This window comes from Mytilus galloprovincialis, chromosome 6, assembly GCF_965363235.1.
Source record: "Mytilus galloprovincialis chromosome 6, xbMytGall1.hap1.1, whole genome shotgun sequence".
Lineage (NCBI taxonomy): Eukaryota > Metazoa > Mollusca > Bivalvia > Mytilida > Mytilidae > Mytilus > Mytilus galloprovincialis.
This window is the reverse complement of record NC_134843.1, coordinates 54,319,427-54,341,829: the sequence shown is the minus strand read 5'-3', so window position 1 is coordinate 54,341,829 and position 22,403 is coordinate 54,319,427. Positions and strand designations below refer to the sequence as shown.

At 31.4% G+C, this 22,403-nt stretch overlaps 1 protein-coding gene across 1 annotated transcript in view; it reads right to left on the bottom strand.

Moving 5' to 3' along the window:
- Positions 1-20,921, bottom strand: part of LOC143078198 (uncharacterized) — a 63,914-nt gene extending 42,993 nt beyond the window's left edge. Inside the window, exons 1-2 of the mRNA XM_076253132.1 lie at positions 20,817-20,921; positions 6,310-6,369 (exon numbers count right to left, since the gene is read on the bottom strand). Of these exons, the coding sequence (XP_076109247.1) occupies positions 6,310-6,369; positions 20,817-20,915 (159 nt within the window). The 5' untranslated portion in view covers positions 20,916-20,921. The remainder of the gene's footprint in view (positions 1-6,309; positions 6,370-20,816) is intronic.
- Between the last annotated feature and the right edge of the window lie 1,482 nt (positions 20,922-22,403).

Sequence of the window (22,403 nt, the reverse complement as noted above, 5' to 3'; positions counted from 1 at the left end):
GACAATGCTGTTGATTAAAAAATACTCCATTCAAGGACCTTTTGTTTTCCAAATAATTAATATTACCAATAATTGATAAGTTCCTGTTCGACGGGTTCAAACAGAAAGATTTGAAAACAGAGAAAACTGTGTATCTTATAATCGGCATGACTTTATCAGATGACAATACTAATACTAAAATAAGGCTTAATCATAGTAATATACTTTAATTCAGTCACGGACCCGCAATATCACGGGTGTATTCTAGTAGAAATAATGAAGTATAATTATAGATTATAAAGTAATATTAGAGTATAGAAAACCAGAAAAAAACACGGATACAAAACTCTTTTTAAAACATAAATTTTATGTCAGGGAAGAATTTATCCTCATTGTATGATGTGTCGATCGAACCTTTATATATGTTCCAGACCGTATGAGTATTTGGACCGTAAGCGTACGGTCTAGACCGTATGCGTACTTTTTCAAAATACTCATACGGTCGTACCGTTCGCGTACGGTCTGAGAAATATTAAGAAGTTAGTCAAGTTTAATAGATACAAATGCATATTACAAATCAACATAACTTAACTCTCAAATTAATATAAAAAAGTTCATTTGTAATTGAAATAAAAACTTGATATTTTAACTATTTAAAAAATTCACGTTAATCAACTCTGTTAATCTCTTGTATTTAGCATGTCGATCAGTTATACATTAATTTAAATATGATCACTGAAATTGAAGATATCTGAAGTAAACATAATATGGGAGGACAGTTGTTTTAGAATGTTTAGCAACTTTACGAAAAAATGCAAATTCAAAGGAACATGCATGAACTGCACACATGTACATTTTTAAATGTAAAAAATTTGTAAGGGTTCCGCGGAACCCAGTGTCTCGCCTACTTTTGCTGTTAATCACACACTCAAAAAAAATTATGAAAAAAATCTATAAAATTATTCCTCTCAATACTATCTTTTGATTGTCAGAAGCTTCTTTCCAAGTTTGGTAAAAATCCAGGCTAGTTTAAAAATCTTAAAAATGTTTTAAAAACTTTAACTGCAGACTGTATGTAATGTTTCCTGGCAGAAAAAAACTACGTCTATTTATAAGTAAAATATGGAAAAAATGGAATTTTATTTTTACAAAATTTACTTCTGGATACTATCTTCTGATCATAAACAAGCTTCTATCCAAGTTTGGTACAAATCCAGGATAGTTTAAGAAAGTTATTAAGATTTTAAAAACTTTAACCACAGAGTGAATGTTATGGTTCCTGGCAGAAAAAACTAAGTCCATTTATAAGTAAAATACGGAAAAAATAGAATTTAATTTTTACAAAATTAACTCCTGGATACTATCTTATAGTGGGAGATATTATGGACATAATTGAGCAAATCGTGATACAAGCATGAAATTTGGTATAAAGGTTGACTAAATGATACTTAAAAAAAATCCACTGCTGGCCACAAAAAAAAAATAATTTCAAGATGGCCACCACACATTTTTAAAATGGCGTCATTACAAATTGGCAATAATTCGTTCATCCTTTGAAAGGTGTGCTATATGTAAAATCCAATGTTAGATTTGATAAAAAGTAAATGACAGTTCATAAATTACGACTAGATAATACATTAATGAAACTAAAGGTGAATTCCGGTTTCAAAATGCCGGCAAAAAGTAACAAATTTCAAGTTTTATACTTTAAAGAAACTTCACAATGATGTAAATCCTTGAAAGATGTGTTATATGTATAATCGAATGTAAGTTATGATAAAACGTTAAAAACAGTTCCTAAGTACGACAAAACAACACATAAATGATGAAAAATAGTGACTGGCTTCTGGTTCCAAAATGGCAACAATGACGTAGAAATATTCTTATAATTTCCATCAACTTAACAAGTGATAACACTCTTTGTTAAGTTTAAATGCCTAGTTTCGTTAGAAAGACAGGTTGCTTATCTTATAATTATATGACAGTTGTTTGTCTATACAACAACCCGTACAAGGAAGGCCAGAACGGTAGCATTAACAGTTACCAACACAGCTGGATTTTCGCCTCCGCATTTCAAACGTTCCCGACACGAGGATACAACGGCAGTCAAAGAAGTCCATTTTGGTTTCCAACTGTCATTGCTTCTTTCTTTCATCCAACCCCAGTGTTCATGACTTGGTACATGTACCTGTCGAATATGTAAAACTGGCTGAGCCCAAATAACTCCTTCTTGATATACTTCTCTTTTGATGTGCTCTGGAAAAGAACCTCTTGTAGGCGGAATTGCATCACAATGCCACTGCTTCCTGTCAAACAATTCACATCGTGCCTCGCTTCATACTTAAGCCCAAAAAACGTCCATTACATCTGGAAACCGTTCCATTGTTAGCCCAGCTGACCTCTTCCCTTTCCCACGACAATTCGACAAGTGCCACACCCACTGAATGCATGGACGAAAGGATACTATTACATCTGTGTCAGTACTTCCAAAAATTACATTTTACTACACTTTTAATAATCATGCCGAACATGTACAAAAATTCGTGTATCTGCTTCTTTATGATTCCAAGGGGATAGATAGGAAGTATCCTTATTGAAATTGCAAAGAATATTTTAAATATGAGTATCATACACATTTTTATTAGTCTCTAAAAGAAGTAATTTTGTCAGCAAGAAACTTGAACAATTTTGTTTCGTTGTCATCTTCACAGAGAAAACTACTCCAAACCCTTGGTGTTCTACCAGAACCACCACCTTTCCATCTGTCACAAGAACCTTGCCTTTGTCTTGTCACAGCCTTTAAATTATTCATTTAGTAAACATGAAATACAATGTCTACTCTTGAATATTTATCGATGCAAGATTTTGTGCAAGCATTATTACATCATTTGCATAATCATCAAATATTTTTGCGTAACTTTGTGACCTGGAATTAACCATTGCTGCTCCACTAACGATAAATGCGTCCGAATTTGGATCAGCAAATCGCAGAATGTTTCAAGTAAACCCATTTGCAGCGATTTAATACTACTATTTCAAGTGACATCCTGACATAAAGACGGATAAGCAGTTTGGTTTTTATGGATAAGGAAATATTCCAAGTAAAACTGTCTACTGTGACAAAAAATGAGAAGTCTAGAAAAGATATCGCTATCACTTTTAAGGTTCTCTAGCTTTGTTTTTGACAAAGACGTTTCCAGTTTCATTTTGCGGCCAAAATAGGAAGTTTGTATTCGGATATAAAAAGCAGGTTCTCCTTCGTTTTTGCATTTGCTTCAAAAGATCTTCGTATTGTTTGGACCAATATCTTGGAGTTTATTTACATATCTTACCTGTTTCCGAATCAACAATTCCCTAGATGGAGTTTTTTTTATAAATCTGACGACTCTTCTTGAAATGAATTTCCAAACTCGTTCATCACTTTACAAAGCCTTTAAAGCTGTTTAAAGAAATCTTTTTGTGTTTTCGTAGATTCTTCATTATGTCGTTCGTCTGTTGTAGAATGACCAAAACCACAAGATCTTTCAAATTTATCTTCTAGTATACTGACTCCTGGTCCAGCTACCATCCATTTGTCAACAAGGGATCTTCGGTTTATCCTATGGCATCAACATCGCCCTTCACAATTGCATTATTCTGTTTTTGTGCTTGATCAATTGTGTTATAAGAAAGACATTTGCTGGTCTTACGTACAGTGAAATTATCATTTTCGATTTCCATTGCCTCCTGTGGGTGGTGTTCGGGAGGGGAAGTCATATCTCAGAGATGGGTCGGTAACGATCGAGCATAATTCACACGATCAAGACCTAAAACAATACGCTATCATGCTTTACATGGACTGTTTGTAAAGTACGAAATCTCACGTATGAAATGAGCATAATACCCAAATCAGAAGAAGTTCTTAATTTATAATTGAACGCCAGGAATTAAAGTGTGGTCGAGATGACTCTATTTCCTGACATTAGTCTTTTAAATCATTGAACGTCACAGAGTCAAGACATAATTATATATTCTAAGTTAAGCTTTCATAATCCGAAATTAACAATTCAAGCAAAATACATGCAGTTGTCTGACGCTCCTGTCTAGTCCTAGGTACATTTGAACATACATACAAAGAATCTGCCGTTCTTAGTGTTGCAAAATTGGCTTCAGAAAGACAACATGTCCATTCCCTATCACGCAATATATCACCCAAATTTTTATAACAAGTCATTTCAATGTACAATCCACCGAACATGACGATAAACTTATCTTTTCCGTAAAAATCAGGCCATTCACACTGAAACTGCTTAGGCATTTCAAAAAGTGGCTGATCTGCAGTTACCATTGATGTTTATCCGGGATTAACCACATTTTCTCTTTAACCATCGAATAATCGCTGTTGATGTCTATAAATAGTTTGAACATGCGCAAAAGTGTCAAACACATGTGTATTATAACCTTAAAAAATGTTATTAAGCCAATTCATAATATCATTAGGAATTAAAAAAACACTAAATATATAGTAAATAGTTCAAATGTTTTTGAAAGAATTTTGATACATTTTCGCGCATGCGCAAATACTGGATATGTCAAATATTCATGTTTTATAGATATGTGATGTAAGCAAGGTAGCCACCAAAACTGATAATTGGTTTCTACTAAAAGAAGTTCAAAGAAAAGTTTTCCAGAAAAACTAGTATTTTCAAACTAAAGAAAACAGCCATTTTAGAAAATGACCTTGGCCATCTTGAAATTTTTTTTTTTAATGGCCAGCAGTTATTTCTTAAAAAGTATATACTAACGATGCTTTGTGGTAATTTTCATGCTTGTATCATCATTTGCACAATTCCCTCGATTTTGCTTGCTTATATCTTCCACTATTATGAACATAAACAAGCTTCTGTCCAAGTTTGGTAGAAATCCAGGATATTTCAAGAAAGTTATTAAAATTTCAAAAACTTTAACCACAGAGTGAATATTTGTGGACGCCGCTGACGACACCGATGCCGACGGAATGTAGGATCGCTATGTCTCGCTTTTTCGACTAAAGTCGAAGGTTCGACAAAACTATTACCTTACTTGTTGTAGCAAGTTAATCGTATTGCTACATTATATCTAAGAGCTTCATTGGACATACTCTTTGAAAAATTGCAGACTTTAGAATTCCCTAACTTGTCGGGGGCTTGTATCCAACAGATGTAAACAGTTCGGATTCAATCAGTTCATATAGTATAAAAGAATAAATAGGCAAACATCTAGTTGATAATTAATGTGGATAAATTGTCATAACTTAAAATATTCGATGGTTTTACACGAGTATAGACTACGCATAATTTCCTTTTATATTTCACTTAATATTCAACTTTTTTAAACTTCAGAATTTTTTTATTACTGCGTCTATTAGCAACACGGTAAATGTAAATATCTTTATCAAAGGTTGGATGGCCTTGGTCGTTACTGCTGTAGTAAAAATGATGGAATAATACAAAGGAAATGCAAACGATGTCAAAGCTTGCATTTGGAATGAAATTGTCAAGAGAAGTTTTTTACAGATCGATTTTTAATTTGTTTTCTGCAAGGACAAAACATAATATGTATTTTTAATGATAGGATTAGGTAGAATTTATAACAACGGTTTAATAGATGACGGGTATATACTATTAACTTAATTTCTTCGTGAAATTCAATGGAAGAATCTTCACCAACATATGTTTCCGAGTGTTTGATATTCAAATACATAAAGCTGTTCACAGAGAAGACAGTGTTTAGAATCATTCGTGTTTCTTTTATTTTTTGAAATTATTTTTGTCTATTGTCAAAAATTATTTGACCATTTGTAATTTTCAACTTCTTTTTTTAATGAACTATTGCAATTCTATCGTTTAATTATGAATTTGTATGTTTTAGGTTTAAAAGTTCGAACATCAAAATTAAGTTTCACAAATAAGAATGGGCTTATTGGTCTGTAAATAGGTGTGAATGTGTGATATGTGAGATCTAACGTTTGTAATTTAAAGTACAATGTAAAATACGGATAGTTTTGTTTCCTTCATTAAAGCTCAGTCATAGTTCCTAGTCATACATAATGAAGTGACGGTTAATAAAAACTTGAGCACCTAAACAAGAAACTTCTCAATAACTGGAAATACGCTCAGATCATTAATCGGGCGGACGTCAATGAGACACAAAACCAATTTTAAAACATTAATTGTGATAATAAAAATATAACATGTTTCACACTGGCAAATCTTTGCCAAAAAGCTTCAATGAAAGAAAATGACTCGTCTAACCTTTTTGGGGAGCCGTGATAGTTAAAACAATGTGTTTAAAAATCTAAAGATGACGCACCTTTGTTTTCAACTCGTCTTCTTCAGCATGTTTAATGTTTCTCTTCTTTTCATGGTTCCTCTATAAGAAAAATAATACTTCTACCATTAATACTGAAATTATAGTGATGGGTAATTAATTTCCTGCATTAATGGTATGTTTACGAAAGATTTTTGTTTTCTTTGCTTAATGTTTTTTTTCACTTGAATCAAACTCTCTATAATCTGCAATATTGTTGAAATTAGGGAATCAATTATAAAAAAAAAATCATAAAAAAGGACTATATCTTACTTCGGGTTTCACTTTCATCATAGTCAACCGTAATCATGTAAACCTTTAGAATTATGTTGTATCTTGTCGATATATTTATCATCATACACTGCGCATAAAAACGATAGTTTCAATTTTCATCGCCATAATTATCAATCTAAAATGGATTTGCACTACTATGTTATACAGTGCACATTTAATATATAAACATTACACTATATGGCATTTAAAATATATCTGAAATGTAATAATCATTTGAAGGCAAACACTCATCGTAAATGAACATTTGACTAGTCTTTATTCTATTTCCTAATTTATATATATTGGATAATTTTCTGTATAGTGCATTATCATTCTTATGCATGTTATGGGCCAGTTTCTAGATTTACAAAGTATATACATTTTAAGAATGAGAGTACATTTGTAATATCACCAGAATATTGTGATTATATATGGGTTGGATTTACAAAATGATTGAAAATGTTGTCAATAAAAAGGTCAAATAAATACTTAGGCGACAGCACAGTTTTTTTTTGAGAAGTGACTACTTTTAAAAGGTAACATACACACTCTTGCCATACGAATTTACTCACCACGTATTACCAATATACCAATACGGAGATTTGGTATGATTGCTATTGAGATAACTATCCACAAAAGTTCAAATGAAGAGGATGTTATCAATTATTAGCTATAGTTGTATAGCACACCTTAGGGTGTCATGATGTTCCAAAGAAAAACCTATCTACTAGCGGTCTTTCAATTGATCAATCATGACACCCCTCGGTGTGTTATCAAGGTGTAAATTCAAACCGACTGCTTTCTGATTCAATCGCCTGCAATGCTGTCTATTTTATTCCGGAAACGCATAATTTCCGATAAAAAGCAAAATAAATTTCACAGAGGGTTGAAAGGTAGGTTGCTACAATCTTATAAAAAAAAAAAAAATACCTTTTTTGGAATGAGGTTGAAGTTGCAGGAACAAAACAAGTAACCTGATCGGTGTGAGACAAGGCTCCGTGTTGAAGGCCGTGCCTTGTCCTTTAATGGTTTACTTTTATAAATTGTGACATGGATGGAGAGTTGTCTCATTGGCACTCATACCACATCTTCCTATATCTATGATATCCAGTTTCATGATTTATTGTTTATACGAATGGTAAATGAATGTGATTTCGTGTTTCTTGCAAAACAGACTTTGCGGTCACCCATATTCAAATTTTAATAATATAATTTAGCTATGTCAGGAAAAAAAATAAAGTTTACTTTCCATGTATTTTTTCTAAATATTCAATAATGTATGACCTTCACCTGTCTCAAAACACCAAGCAATTTGATTGGTTGTCTCTTGAAACTATTAAATTCCCCTTTCCAAAAATTTGATATCAAAGGGACTTTCCATTCAAAGTGTTTTAGCCAAGAGAGGTAACTCTAATTTGTTTTTGTTCAAATCATTGAATGATTGACACTTTGCTTTTATAGTCTGTTTCTTCAAATTAGTTCTGCAAAGTTAAAGTAACATTTTATTGATAACAATATATATATTGATTGTTTTAAATATATATTGAACAAATATTAAAAATATGATTTTTACAATATTAATTGCGTTTTTTTTATATTTGAAAAATATGTATCTACATTTTATCACATGATTGAAACCCAACTGTCTTTTTTCATGATACACATGTCCGAAGTCATGACTCTTATGTTCTGAAGTTGTCGCTTGTTGATGTGTTGGCGTTTCTCTTTTTTTAAATACTGGTAGAATATATCTATTTCAATACCCTTTATCATGTTTATAACTAATTGTTCGGTGTGAGCCAAGACTGTGATGAAGAACGTACCTTGACCTATAATGGTTTACTTTTATAAATTGTGACTTTGACAGAGAGTTGTCTCATTTGCACTTATACCACATCTTCTTTGATCTATTATGTTATAATGCACCTTGTATTATAAAAAAGAATGTAAATAAGGAAGCGCCGTTTCTTGTTGTATATCGCTTCTGCTTTTTATTTATTATTTTGTACATAAATCAGGTTTATTCTTTTCTTCATTCTTATAAATCATTTTATAAGTATCAATTAAAGGCATTTCAATTACTATGGAGTATGGATTTTCCCCATTGTTGAAGGTGCTATGATAAATTGCTCAATACATATTGAAACCATGAATTAAAAAATGCAATCACATACATTTTTTCTTTCATTATAGAGGTCTGTTCCTTAATACTGTTTAGTTGAAACGGTTTTGTTATTTAATATAAGCCAGATCTCCAATTATATACTTATAAACGAATGAGAGCTGTGTGAAATTTATGGATTAATGAATAAGTAAAAATAATGTTGTATTTTTTTTTAACAACATTGACTACACATGAGAGTGTTGCAAATACGATAATACTATAAATATCAACAATAGTGACAGATTAGACATGCTTGACTTCAATCGGAATATATAAGCTACAAGATGTGGTATTATTGCCACGGTGATATATCCACCAGAGCCCACAATGTCACAGCTATATTCATTCACAACTGTAGGTTACCATTTTTTTTTATCTTTATTCAACTGTAGGTTACCATAGAGCCTTTAGTTATCGCAGTAGTGTAGTGTTAAAAAAATCTTAACTATATATAAAAACATCAAATGTTCCAAAAATTGGTGAGTTAAAAATTTATATATTTCAAAAAAGACAAAAAATAACCAAATGTTGATAAATATTTTCTTAAACCTAATTGTAAATACTACTATTTATTAATTGTTGTGTAATTTATCATAATTAAATATTAGGTTAAATAATTATTAGTATAATTGAAATAACAAGCTTATTCAAGGGAGATAACAATTGCAGTTCTGGTCCATTCTTGTGTAGATTTCGCTCACAATAAATCACAATAAATCTATTCATTAATATTTACATCATGTACTATTATTATTGTTATTGTAACAATTTATTTTTTACACAAACATGTACACCCCCCCTCTTTTAACGAGGATCAATCGACAGCTGTTACTTTTGATTAAATAAACACTGTCGTTATTTAAAAAAAGATTTATATTGACATGATGTGTATTGAAGTTCACTGAATACATGTGTGGTTGAATCAGTATTTGACCCCATGCTACACATTACAACCGATGGAGTCACCTAATATATCCACCCCCCTTTTTAAACAAAGCTAGTTACACACACTAGTCTATTCAAATATCTTCATTTATGCTTTCATACTAATATATTAACTGATTACATTAATAAGGTGAGTTGTTATTATATCAAATATATTTCAGCCATTTACACATAACCAGAGACATATGTCTCTGACATAACCAAAAAAAAATAATGGACTATAATGTCAAGGGAGACAACTATCGACATCTTTTTGAAAAAGATTCATTTAGAGATAATTACACATTTTACTTAAAATTAATTGATATGAAATGTCTCAGATCATCATTTAGTACATGTCTTTAAAAGGTTTTTGAAGGGAGAGACGATAAACAAATTAATTTGCCTATATAATTCAACAACGTCACCGTTGATTCATTTCAACAAAAAGTAAACCTTAATAACAACACTTTGACACTTTTGTTTGTTACAAAACATATTTAAATCGTTCATATTATGCTTAAAGATTGTTACAAAAGTGTAATTTTGAAAAAGTATCGCTTGCCTACCTCAGTTTAGTGATCGGTCAAAATATTCCCTGTGGAAAGTAAAACACGTGGTATCGTAAATGGTTCAAGGCCAAATTTGTTATATAGTTATCGTTCTTGAAGAACTCTTTTGTGTACCTCCTTTGGTCTCCTGACGATGCTATATAATTTAAAATTACCAATCTTCTTCAACACATTTATTTTAAAGTGTGACGTTGGTATACCATGTTTATACCTAAAAAAAGACCATAACGATCGAATCAGGTTTATTCGCTGATTTTCTATAAATCGATGCGTAACGCATACTTTTAGATTCAGAAAACGCTAGCTTATTCATAATGGCCATACACAGCACAAATATGTATTAACATACGACAAAAAAAATAACATGTGCATATCTTTAACTTAACAAATGACATTAGATCGATAATTGTGAGTTTCGGGGGTTAAACTCTATATACATGAACTATAAACTCATAACTCGAGATTCACAGGCGTCTGTCGGTAAATTGATATAAAATCAAAATCAATAATTGACTGTCTCCTGTTCACTTACGGCATTTAAAAAGGCCACACCAATCGGTCCCCCTTTTGGAATCTTTTTGTAAAACATGTTAACATGTATAATAAATTGGGTAAAACTAAAGTCTGATGTCACCTTTTAAAGTGAATCGTGTTTGTTTAAAACTTAACCCTTTTAAATAAAAGTCTTTCAACAATAGTTTAACGTAAGTAAATTATTATTCATCCGATAAATTGACAGCTGAGTAATGCTAATCATTTAATAGCAGATACTCACCTATCAAAATGAAGTTATTTCAAAGGTGCATTCTGCAGCTATGTAACTTTTAAAGTACCATCATGATTATGGTTATTAATTTCATTTTTATATATATTTTTTTACAATTTTACGAAACAATCCTTTTACACCCCTCCCCCTGTCCCCTATGATATCCGTTTTTCTTCTTTTTCTCTTGTATCATGCTTTATATTGACCAAATAGCTTAACATGATGTAAAGTGTCCCGTGTCATTTCAATACTTTTTTCAATCCCTTGTTCTTGATTTGATACCATATAACAATATTTTGTACAATCAAATCATTGTATTTTGTTGACGAATCGAAGCTGCGCCTGTACATTGTCTTTAGGTGCAAATGTTAGTAACAATACCTGAGCAAACATCAAAACAAACCTAGAGAGCAAATTAATCTATATTTTACTTTACAAACAATTCAAAATAGGTCTAAAAAATACTTATTTTCGACTTGAGTGGTATTTTTCGCTTTAATTTATAGATGCAGTCGGTATAAGGACATTACATATGATGTCTCATATATGGATAATGCATTTCTCTTTACTCTATAATAAAAACCCTAGGAAAATTATGTAAGAGTAGACTGTATGTTGATTGTGTTAGTAAGACTTTTATTTTAACATATTTCGGCCTCAAGCATCACTGAAGATAAATTATTTGTCGAAATGCGCATCCAGTGCAGGAAAATTAGTATCGTTAATGTTATAATCCTCTATCCATATGTTTCACCCTTCGTACAGGTCAAGCTACTCTAAAGAAAATACGTTTGGAATTATTGGCAGGACTATGTTAGATTGCATTTTATCATTTTTTTCTCCAGAGTGTTGCCTTCTCACAACATGTTATCAACCCCGATGGTCGGTGGGGCTTGCCTGTTGCTCAATCATTTGTTTTCTATGTTGTGATTTTGCACTGCTGTTTGTCTGTTGGTGTTGTTCTGTTTTTGCAATGTCGTTGTCAGTTTATTTAAGACTTATGAGTTTGAATGTCCCTTTGGTATCGTTCGTGCTTTTCTTAAACATACAATAGAATGTATGAATACTCCATTGTCAATGTCATTGAGATATAACTTGAGTGATCTAACTAAAAGCTTATCATGTGTGTTAATTTTCTCAAAGCTAACTTATAATCGTCCAGATGTCCTGAATTTTTGTAACTATATTCACAAATAGAAACGACTTTCAATAATCGATTGATAACACTTTAACATATGTGATAGACCTTTAATATTAAAGTCATATGAAACGAGTGACTGGTGACAAATAATGTTTATCCAATTCTTGAACCAATGCATGTATATATCATGAACGTTGTCATCTGTGAACGATTGTATAATTTTTTACGCAAATATATCGTAAAATCGTCATTTTTTTTCTCTCTCTGTCTGTTATGATTTAACAAATATGGCAACCCATTAAATGCCTTGATTTGACTCCGAAGTTTACTGATTGTCATCTTATATTGAACAATCAACAAAAAAGCATAGACATTGAGCACGTGTTTAACAGATACAATCAGAGTATAGTTTATTTCAGTGACAGATCCATGCGTATTGCGATCACCGGATTTTTACGAGGAGGGTCACGCTAAGGTCACTTTGCATACGGAAAATATTCGTCATTGAAGCAAGCAATTAAAAAAGTAACCTTATTCTAAATGTGGAAAAATTAAAGAATGTTCTTCAGAAAAAAGTATATGTACATAAGTTTAATAATGAAAAACTTCATTTTGTTATAAAAAAACATATGCATCATATTTTTTTTAATTTGAGGTTTCATATGACTTTAAAAATTAGGAAACAGCATTAATTTATTTATGTACTACAATTAAAAAACCCCAGTTTAATTGTATTTAAATTTTAAAAGCATAACTAAAATAGAAGTGTGAGCCTAGAAAATGATAAACCTTTGATTTATTATAATTTTATGATATAAAAATTATGATATTAGAAATAAAAACTTGTGACAATGGACCAATGAATTTCAATCCCCTCACAGTAACAGATATAGGTATTCCAGTTTTACATAAAAAGTATACTTTTAGAAAATTCATTTATTAAGAGTTATTTAAATTATCAATGAATAAAGATTTTTACGCTGCTTGTGTGTCATTACTGACATATATATTAGTATATATTGATCGAATCAGATGTCAGCTATACAGTACATCGCATTAGGTAATACGTTTGACAGTATAGTATTGTAATTAAAAACATCATCCAAACAGAAGACATATCATGCAAATGCATAAAGTAATTAACTTGAAATTTCCATCCAAAAATTAGCTGGACAATCTATTGAACCTTTTTGAATATGTTTGTTAAAGAAAACGTTTTAATGAGCTTTATCCGATTATATCTGCAAATAAAAGTAAAACAAAAATCCAACCAAACTTAAGAGATTGTAAAATATGACAACATAAAGTGCAACTGTCAAGACAAACAAAAAGAAGTGACCAATGAATTTGTCCTTGTCCTTGAAAGAACTTAACCATCATCCTCCGTCACCATCGCTTGTTTCAAAAAATTTGTAAGTGTTATTTTCAATCCTCGGTAAGAGCATATATCTAGAAAAGAGCTGTCAGCAAAACATTTGGAAACAATGCTTGTGTGATGCTTTTTAACTTTCAACAGTACATGACTTCAACAGCATAAATAAAGGCAACAGTAGTATACCGCTGTTCGAAATTCATAAATCCATTGAGAAAAAATTAAATCCGGGTTACAAACTAAAACTGATGGAAATACATCAAATATAAGGGTAGAACTACGACACAACAGAAGCACAACACTAAAATGTAACACACACAGAAACAAACTATAATATAACGATGGCCATTTTCCTGACTTAGTACATGACATTTTAAGAAAAAATGGTAGGTTGAACCTGGTTTTGTGGCTAGCCAAACATCGCACTTGTATGGCAATGTTAAATATAACATTAAAATGACACCATTACATGACAGGGATACAGTACAATTAAATGCATAATTGTGTTCCAACAAAACCTCATGAAAGAACTTTCTTCATCAGTTTTTTTAATTTTATACTAAAGACATTACATAAGATATTATTTGAATTTTGTAACATGTTACATTATCGAAGAGCAATGCAATTACTTTTGGCAAAGTAATCGATGTAATCGACTGCATACAAAAATCAGAGTAATCAATTAATAATCGATGACATGAACATCCTTCAAGTAATCGATTATTAGTCAGTTACATTTTGTTGGAATATTTGGCAGATCAATTATTTTTCTTTTACGTAGAGGACTTCTGATAGCTACATTTTCTCTAGTTTAGTTAGCGATGGTGAAATTTAATTATTCCTGTATTTTCCGAGATATTTGTTTTCCTAATTTCCAGTGAATATATAAGAAACAGGATAATAGAAATAATCACGTACCCTACATCGGCCATTTTTCATACTTTTCATTTTCGGATATCCACAGACCAATAATGTTAACGAACAGACGCCAATAAACACTATTGCAAGCAGTACATTAAAGGTATCGCATCCCATTCTTTTAATTTAATAGAAAAGTTCACCTAGAGAACGTTACACATTGGTCTTCCGACCTGCATTTGACAATTGTACTTTGAATATATCATGTTTATGACAGATAAAAATTAGGATACAGTTTATATAGTTAGAAAGGTATATATTTGAATATTATCATTGCTTAGTTTATCATTGTGTAAACAAATCATTGCACTAAATACTTTGTAATAGTAACAAACGTTTTGTAAATTAACATTTTATATTCAAACATTATTAGATTACAAATCTTTTAATTCATAAATCGTTTACTACCAGTTGAAGTAGTGTTCCTCTTTTTTTATTTAAATTTTATATAGGGTAATAGTGCGGTGACAGAAGTGTAAAAAGTCGTCTAGATCGCGAGTTTAATCTCCCCAAATAACACACGGCTAAATATGGTCTTAACTTAAAGACAAATATGTCTTCTTTAGTTTTTGCCCTGTCGTCAGAATTTCGTACGGTCACATTTTTCAAAAAAGTCGTTTTAATGACTAGTAGTATATTGGAGAGTTTCAACCCCCCTTTTTCAAAATGAAAAATTGTGTATGTTTACTTACATTTAATTGAAATACTTTTTCCTGAAGATATTTTTATATGTCAAAATATTCAATTCAGTATTTTATTTTATTTTAATCTATAAAATTTGCGAAGTTTGGACTGTTTAAAATTGAGGTAATTTTTATTGCAAATTCAGACACAAACTTTAGTTTCTTCTTCATAGTAGTAATAAAAATTATCCCATAATATGTTAGGCAATTAGTATTTCATAAAACTAATAAGTGATAGAAATTTTGGAACCAAAATATGAAAAAAAACCTTAAGAAATCAATGGAAAAAGAATGGAGTAAAAAACTTCAATTTCAACATGGAACTTAATCACTTGCCTTCCGTCACATTTTGTGTTTTAGTCAATAATTTTCTCTCAACTGATATATGAAATTACTACCTTTTTCGCTATTATATACACATATTTTCAATTAAAGTGCACTGATATATGCCACATACTTTGTTTGTTTATGTTTATATTCTCTGTTTTTTTTTTATAAAACATCAAATATACTTTGTCAGAAAAGTCTTATTGTAAAATCAAAATAATAAACGGATAGTTTCAGTAAATATTCCGTGATATGTCAAGTCCGTTGCAACTTGCTGCACATTAAGTCCAAAGACAAGACAACAGTCGTTAAATTTTATGCAATGCTTAATATGCAAAAAAAAAAAAAAAAAAAAACAAACCCTCGACTAAAATTTTGAGTCAATTTACCAGTATAGGGAAGTCGATTTTTGTATCTGCATCAAATATAAGATTGGATGAGGTGAGCATCAAGATGTTTCATGCGATAGCTGCTAATTTGAAGAACTCCGTGCAAGCAGTCTATCATCGTTCATGCTACAAAAGTTACACAAGTAAACATATTTGTTCCCCCTTTTACAAAGAGGAAGCTTCTAATCTGATATTTAATGACGACATACAATTATCGGACTGTTGTCCCTCAGTTTCGGGTATTTGTACGCGTTCTAGAATGCAGTGGTTCAACTGGAGCGTTTGTATATTTTGCTGTAACAGAACATTTTAGAAAGATCAAAAACTACTCAAGTTTGACTCAGATGAGCGTATTAAGAATGTTTTATCCGTGTCAGATAAAGTTAAAGTTTAAATAGTTTCCCGTCAATCATTTAAACTTCAAGCACTCGGTCATTTTATTTGCATTACAAATTATTTGCTAAAAACGAAAAAAAAAAATCCAAACCCGTGGAAGCAGACATCTCAGATCACGATACCGCTTTAACAAATTTTATTTTGGCTATTGACAACGATCTAATGGTCATTCCGCATGACATCGTTACTTGATAAATACAGATCTTTCCTTCCGGCTGATTCTAATTTAAAATATTCTACGTGTAAAATGATTGTGCAGTCTAAACTCATTGGTTTCTATAGAAATTCACAACTTCAAGAAGTTCAAGGCAAGTATAACATAATATTTAGTAGCATAATAACTATTTGAAATGCCATATCAGCTGCTAGTCAATTGAAAACTGACCTCAAAATCTCAATGTCAACTGTAATAGACAAAAATAACGGACAGATATTTCATTCCGTTGCAAGTATACTTAGAAAAGACATTGAAACTCTACAAAAGAATACCTAACTTCGGATGAATTGTCTTTTCCTTCTTCAATTCAGTCAATACCTTCGTATTTCCTGCAATTCATTTTATAGTTACTCGACGAAACTGCATACAGCCAAGACTATTCTCAGGAAACGGCACCAGAAAAATTGCGTAAATGGTAAGCACTTGTTGAGTCAATCGTTTGTGTGGCCAATTTCGTTTTACTCCTTTTCATTTAGGATTGGCTTTACAAATGTACCATGAGTTTGGTTCAAAAACACCTTGTTGAAACATTGAATGCCAATGGATTTTATGCTTCTTAAAGTAAAGTGTAACGCTATCTAATGTGTTGCCAACCATGAAATTGAGCGAATTCAAGATAGTGTGAACGTCTCGTATAATGTTTCCCCAGCATCTTTGCAGACAAGCATATGGATGTCATCACACCTTCATAAACCCCCTTTTAGATCTCTGTTAAATCTTGGATGAATTGATAGGCTTGGTTTGAAGCTTGTATGTTAAGGAGCAAATGTCTTCGGACTTCCTACAATACATTGTCTGTACTTATAAAGAAAACTCAAAATAACGTGTTTGCTTTGAGCAGAACCTTTCATGTGCAGACCTGTGGCCATGAGTGAAATATGTAGAAATATTAAAACATGTCTTGCGATGATTGATGAAAATGAAGATGATGGAGATAACGGTTGATTTGGTATAAAGCTTGTTGCACTGGTACACACGGTCCCAGCCCCCCCCCCCCCCCAGTTAGGGGACTGTTGGCGGACTTTTAAAAAGGTTGAACCCCGCCACATTCTGTATGTGTCTGTTTCAAGTCACGAGACGGTAATGCAGTGTTTGTCGTTTGTTTCTATATACTATATTTGTTTGTTTCTTATTTATTTTGTACATCAATCAGGCCGTTAGATTTTTCGTTTGTTTTACATTATTCATTGCGGAAATTGCAGACTATGCAGTATGAATTTTACTCATTGTTGAAGCCCGTACGGGACCTATAACTGTTAATTTAGGTTCCATTTGGTCTCATTTGAAGAGTTGTCTCATTTGCAATCATATCACATCTTCTTTTTTTATATGGAATAGTTTTGAAGTTTGTGGTACGTTGCAAGGAAAAAAGGGGAGATATAGGTACACAACCTATAATGTAATAGATATTAACCAGAGTGAAATACACAACAACAGATAATACTATGGAAGCAGTAATATTTGTGAGAAAAAAAACCAAAAAGCAAGACGAAGTCTATAAAAAAACCTGAAGTATCCGCAAATTCAATTTGAGGTCATATTTGACTGTAGTGTTCTATTGCTTCGGTTTGATACCTCACCCACTATAATAGTTTAAAAAATAATTTTAAAGTATGGTCCTGCATGACACTTGATTTTTACCTGAAATTGAAATTTTTCATAAGGTTAAGGTGCTCTAAACATTTTATAGGTTGAAAACTTGATTTTTGAAGTTTTGTTTATAAAACGTCGTTTTATGATTTTTTTTGATAAAAAAATCTCAATGATTAAGTTTTATGAATAATAACAATCATTACTCAAGCCAAAACAGTATCATTTATATTCAGGTAGAGTTTAGAAATAGAAACAAATGTCAAAATTGAAACCCTTCCAAATTTTCACAGATTTTTACATATGACCTTTGACATCAATTTAATAAAAATGTGACCATATCAAGTCCTGACGACAGGCATATTATTATAGTACAAGATTTCCTCTTTCCAATGATATATCATATAGGTGTGTGTTCGCTGGGGAGATTAAATTCAAAAAAATCTGCCTTCAGTCACCGCACTATAAGGGTTAAGTAACTAATTATAAGCAAAGTCATGCCTTTTTGAATTTTACAGTTAATTTATATACATTTGGTAATACCTTTCGGCTTTCTTTGTCATTTTAACTATTGTATCTAATTTTAGACATCGTGTTTTAGTGCAGGCATGTGAGACTTGAGAGGTGTCCTAACCTTTCATTGTAATTGATTTGTAATTGATAGGTGTTACCAAAGCAATAGACAGTAGTATGTAACCTGCAAAATTTTCGATTAGTACATTTTATCGTAATTTTAACAATCACAGGAAATAATATGGTGTAATTATCGACTTTTATTCGATTTAATTTCCATAATTGTAGTAAAATAGTTTGCTGAAATAAGACCTTGTATAAGTTGAGAAAACACTGCAGCATAGTCTTAAATTTATGCTAGCTCTTTCTTTCACAGGTATAGATGCAATAAAATTGCCTTATCCAAATATGTTGTCACATAGCTGACTTACATGAATTTTGAACTAGATTTTCTCACAAGTTTTAATGAAACTCCCGCGTTTAAAACAATTAAACAGCGGTGCGGAACACTGTTTATAAACCTTTTAAATATATGTTTTTTACCAAGTCTTTTGGTATAGAAATAAGAAGATGTGATATGATTGCCAACGAGACTACTCTCCACCAGAGATTAAAAAAAAAAAAGAGGAACGAAATATACCAAAGGGACAGCCAAACTCATAAATCGAAAATAGACTGACAAACCAAATGATACAAGTGTTAACAACTATATGTCACCGTACGACCTTGAAAAATTAGCAAACCCAATAGTATAACGGCCCTGAAATAACTAATGTAAAACAGTTCAAACCAGAAATGTGATACAGAACAACAAACAACACCAACTGAAGAACAGGCTCCTGATTGTACATAAACATACATAAGGTGTCGGGGTTAAACATGTTTGTAGGCGCCCAAACCTCTCCTAAACTGGGAACGTAGTTTAACAGCACAAATTATAAAAAAAAAAAACAGTTGCATCGTATACTGCACCTGTCGTGTTATTTCTTTGTTCAGTTCGGTTAATCGAGTTATTGAAACATAATTAAAAAAACGAGTTAAACGGCATTACTGGTATGTCATAATATACGTATTCTGACAAGCTAAAAAAAGATAAACCTTTGATTTGTCATATGGTTACATACGATAAAACGATTCCGTTGAAAATGAACCAATGCATCATAATATCGGTTCAGTTTAAATACTAGTTATTCTTTTTGACATTGAGAATTTGAAAGGGTTCCGCGGAACCAAGTGGCTCGCCCACTTTTGCTGTTAATTCCAAAGCACAACAAAAATGAGGAAAAATAATTATAAAAATATTCCTTTCGATTCTACCTTTTGGTTGTAATAAGTTTCTCACCTAGTTTGTTAAAAATCCAGGATGGTTTATGAAAGATATTTAAATTTAAAAACTTTAACCACAGAGTGAATGTTATTTTACCTTGCAGAAAAACTAAGACCATTTATAAGTAAAATACAGAAAAACAGGATTTTTTTATTTTGCAAAATTTACTTCTGGATACTATCTTATGTACATAAACAAGCTTCTGTCCAAGTTTGATAGAAATCCAGGATAGTTTAAGAAAGTTATTCAATTTCAAAATAACAGTGTGAATATTTGTGGAAGCTGCCAATGACGACAACGACGACGCCGACAACGGAATGTAGGATCGCTATGTCTCGCTTTTTACAACAAACGGTGGCCCGACAAAAATCAATTTTGGTTTTAAATTAAAAAGAAAATGGATAAAAAATATTCTACTGCCATCATATCTTTACTGTTCTGATGATCGAAAACATTTGATAAATAACACGGCTGCAGACTATGTTTCGATTTCAATAACGTTAATCAACTGAGTGGCAGTTTTACAGTATATTCCCCTAGATTATCGATTTTACACATTGGACAGTTTTATAACGTGTAGTGACGAAGATTATGGAAGCAATAGAGAAATCGATGCATGTAATTAACTTAAAATTTCAATAAATAAACTTTAGTTGTACACATTTTCAACTTTTTGTTGATACGTTTTTCATAGAAAGCACCATAATGAGCTGTATAAACATATCTGCCATCTAATATAAATTGGTTTTTTTTCTTCATTATACTCTTTAACTGCCAAAATTAATACAGAAAATTATTTAAAGGATTCAAACACAATTATAACAATATGGACGAACGAGACAGACAACTTGGAATGAACACAATGTCAATAACCTTTAATAATACCAACACTGTCATGCATTATATGCCAAACAAAATATTCAAAGAAAACCACATACCTTGCAACAGTTCATAATTTTTTTATACAATCTACAGGTGAAATAACCCAAAGGAAAAAGGCCGGCAAAAAGAATGACTACTCTCAAAGTGATCTTCATACTGGATAACGTTATATGGATGTGTTTACTATTAAGTGTCAAATTGTACTTTGAGTCCATGACTGATAAAATTGATACTCAGGTAATAAGGTTAACATGTATTTTAATAGTTTATCAATAACTTAGCTTTTAGTTTATCTTAATGTAAACAAATATGTGTGTCAATTTAGGGTGCAAAGTCACTGTTGATCTAATGAATTTAGGTCTCACCATGTCAAAAGGGCGTATTTTAGTATGCTTGTACGTTAAAAATGTATTCCTATTATCTTTTGAATTTGATTTAAATATTGAACTTAATATTTTATTTTTGGGCGTGTGTAATTCACTTAGCTCTTTACCACATGTTTCCAAGGCTTTTGAATTTTTATTTAGCATTAATATTATTAAAATCGTAGATACTTTAAAATCACAGATGAAGCATTGTTTAGCATGATAAAATTGACCCCAAGGTTTGCTTACATTAACATTAATCCAAGTCCTTGATAATGCATGAAAAAAGAAAAATTAAATGTCTAATAAAATGTTGACCTTGTAAATTCAGTTAAATCCAGTAAATTGTACATTTGTACTGCTGTATTTATAATCATCTTTGACTTCTTCGTTAGGAGAAACAAACACTTATCGTACCAAACACCAGGTTTTGTTCATGCATCTGATGATTTAAAATAGGGGTTTATTTACAAGAGTTACGAGAGCAGCCATGTTCAAAATTTAAAGTTCAAGAGATGAAAAGTTATTTTATATCTGACAAAGTCTAATTTGTACTTTTGAATTAAAAGTTGGTATTGCTATGTTTTCGAAAAAAAAATGGGCAACGTATATACAAGTATCTTGTCTAATTAGAGAGGGATAAATCCTACTTTGTAGAGAATCACTCTGATTCAAACTAAAAAATCTCTGAAACTGACATTATTAAGATGCTTGTTTTCTTGATTGACATCATATTTGTGACGTTTAGTGGACGTGTTTTTCAACAGACTGTCGGAATTCCAATGGAAACCAATTGTGCCCCCTTCTTGCCGACTTTTTTCTTTACTATTATGAGGCTGACTTCATACAGGAACTTCTTAGGAAGAAAGATAAGAAGTTAGCAATATCCTTTAATTTTATATATTCCGCTATATAGATGAAGTTCTCTCACTTAATAATTCAAAAGGAGTAGGTCCGGTAAGGGCCGATTTGGGCCTCAATTTTCAAGTTCATCTAACGAAAGATTTTATACACTTTTTAGACACTTAAGTGTCTATGCAATTGATTCAATTAGTTTATGTGAAAGATTTTAACTGATTAAGTCAATAAAAACGCTCCTATTCAAGCTTAAATATGAAAAATCTATCAAATATGCCAAAAATCGTCACTTTTCAGATGGTTTTTGTCAAAAATGAATATGGCCACATCCGTGTTCATCCTCAACCTTTATATATAGTATGTATTATCATCAAATACAACTAATATTTCAATTTTATGAATAAACACGAATGCGGCCAC